This window comes from Plasmodium cynomolgi, assembly GCF_000321355.1.
Source record: "Plasmodium cynomolgi strain B DNA, scaffold: 1004, whole genome shotgun sequence".
NCBI classification, from domain to species: Eukaryota; Apicomplexa; class Aconoidasida; order Haemosporida; family Plasmodiidae; genus Plasmodium; species Plasmodium cynomolgi.
The window spans coordinates 1-1419 of NW_004193130.1; the positions used below are offsets into that span (position 1 = coordinate 1).

General features: G+C 27.1%; 1 protein-coding gene across 1 annotated transcript; it reads left to right on the plus strand.

Moving 5' to 3' along the window:
- Positions 1-85: 85 nt before the first annotated feature.
- PCYB_006450 (CYIR protein) lies at positions 86-1409 on the plus strand (the record flags this gene model as incomplete). Its single annotated transcript, XM_004228066.1, has 2 exons — positions 86-118; positions 261-1409. Coding segments are annotated over 2 exons (1182 nt in total), but the record flags the coding sequence as incomplete, so codon positions are not given.
- Between the last annotated feature and the right edge of the window lie 10 nt (positions 1410-1419).

Genomic DNA, 1419 nt, shown 5'->3' on the forward strand with positions numbered 1-1419 from the left:
GGTATTTTATTCTAATATTTTATTAAATAATAAATTTTATAATAATATTATTCATATTTTTTTTCATCTATTATCGTAATAGAAAATGAGTTATCCATGTAAAACATCTTTTAAAGGAGTAAATTTCATTTATTATTAGCCACATATATTTTAACTGCATATTTAAATGTTTTATAAGCTTTAATTAACTATTATATTTATATGAAGCTATTTTATTTTAATCATTTTATATACATTAATTAATACTTTTTCTCCTTTAGTATCTCAGTTATAAATGTTACGAAAATATAAAAATTCAATTTGGCGAAAAAATAGAAAGAACTAATTATTCCATTAAAGAAGGCATTTCGAAATATGCAGAAACCTACACATCTAATAATGAGCCGAAACTTAAAATGTTATCTAATATTTTTACAAATTTAAAAAAATATTTAAGCAACGATCATGTTTTTGCTTCAGGCGATTATGATGGGGAAGGAACTTGCAAGTATATTAGCTATTTGTTATGTGATCAAATCCGTGATAAACTACATGGTGAATGTGATAAAGCAACATTTAATATTTTCCAAGATTTTGTAGACAAATACAATGAATCTACGAATTCTCATTTGTGTAAGGACAATATTAAACACCTAGATGTTAATGAATTTCTAAAAATGAAAGCGTTATATGAATTGTATGATAATTATATATATTTAATTCCATCATATGCATTTCGTAGTACACATTACTGCAATAATATGCTTAACTTAGTTCGCTTATATAATAATTTTTTAAATAAATATCCATCCGATAGTTTAAAATTTAATGATGTATTAAAGCAGTTTGAAGAACTAATGGACACTATTACAGAGACCGGAAAAAAACATTGTAAAGAGCAATATATTTATATACGTAAACCAGATTTTTTTATAGCACCTGTGGAAGAAATAGCACCCCATGCCAACACATTATCAGGACGAGAAAGTAATCTATTACAAAAAGGCACATTAGATAGTGAAGTTAAACCCAAATCTCCAGAAGTAATAAGTTCATCAACAACTTCAGTAGAAGAACAAAAAATAGAAGTTCTTGAAAATTCAAAAAGATCTGAAGTATCAAACATATTAGAAGTAGCATCAACTTCTGTATCAAAGGGCACTGTTGAAAGAAGACCACTAAATCAAAACCGAAAACACTCAGAACAACATGAAATTTTAAGAAGATATCCTTATAATTCACGAGGACTCTATGTACCAGGAAGTTATGATGGACAAGGAAGATACCCTAAAACAAACAAAATATTATCACGCGAAGGAAATTCCATAGTAATAACAGAAGCATTTGAACCCGGATCAGGAAATGATTCTGCAGGATTCATGTCAAATGTACAAAATGGTATTTCAGAATTGATAAAAGATATTGATCCAGTACCAGTCA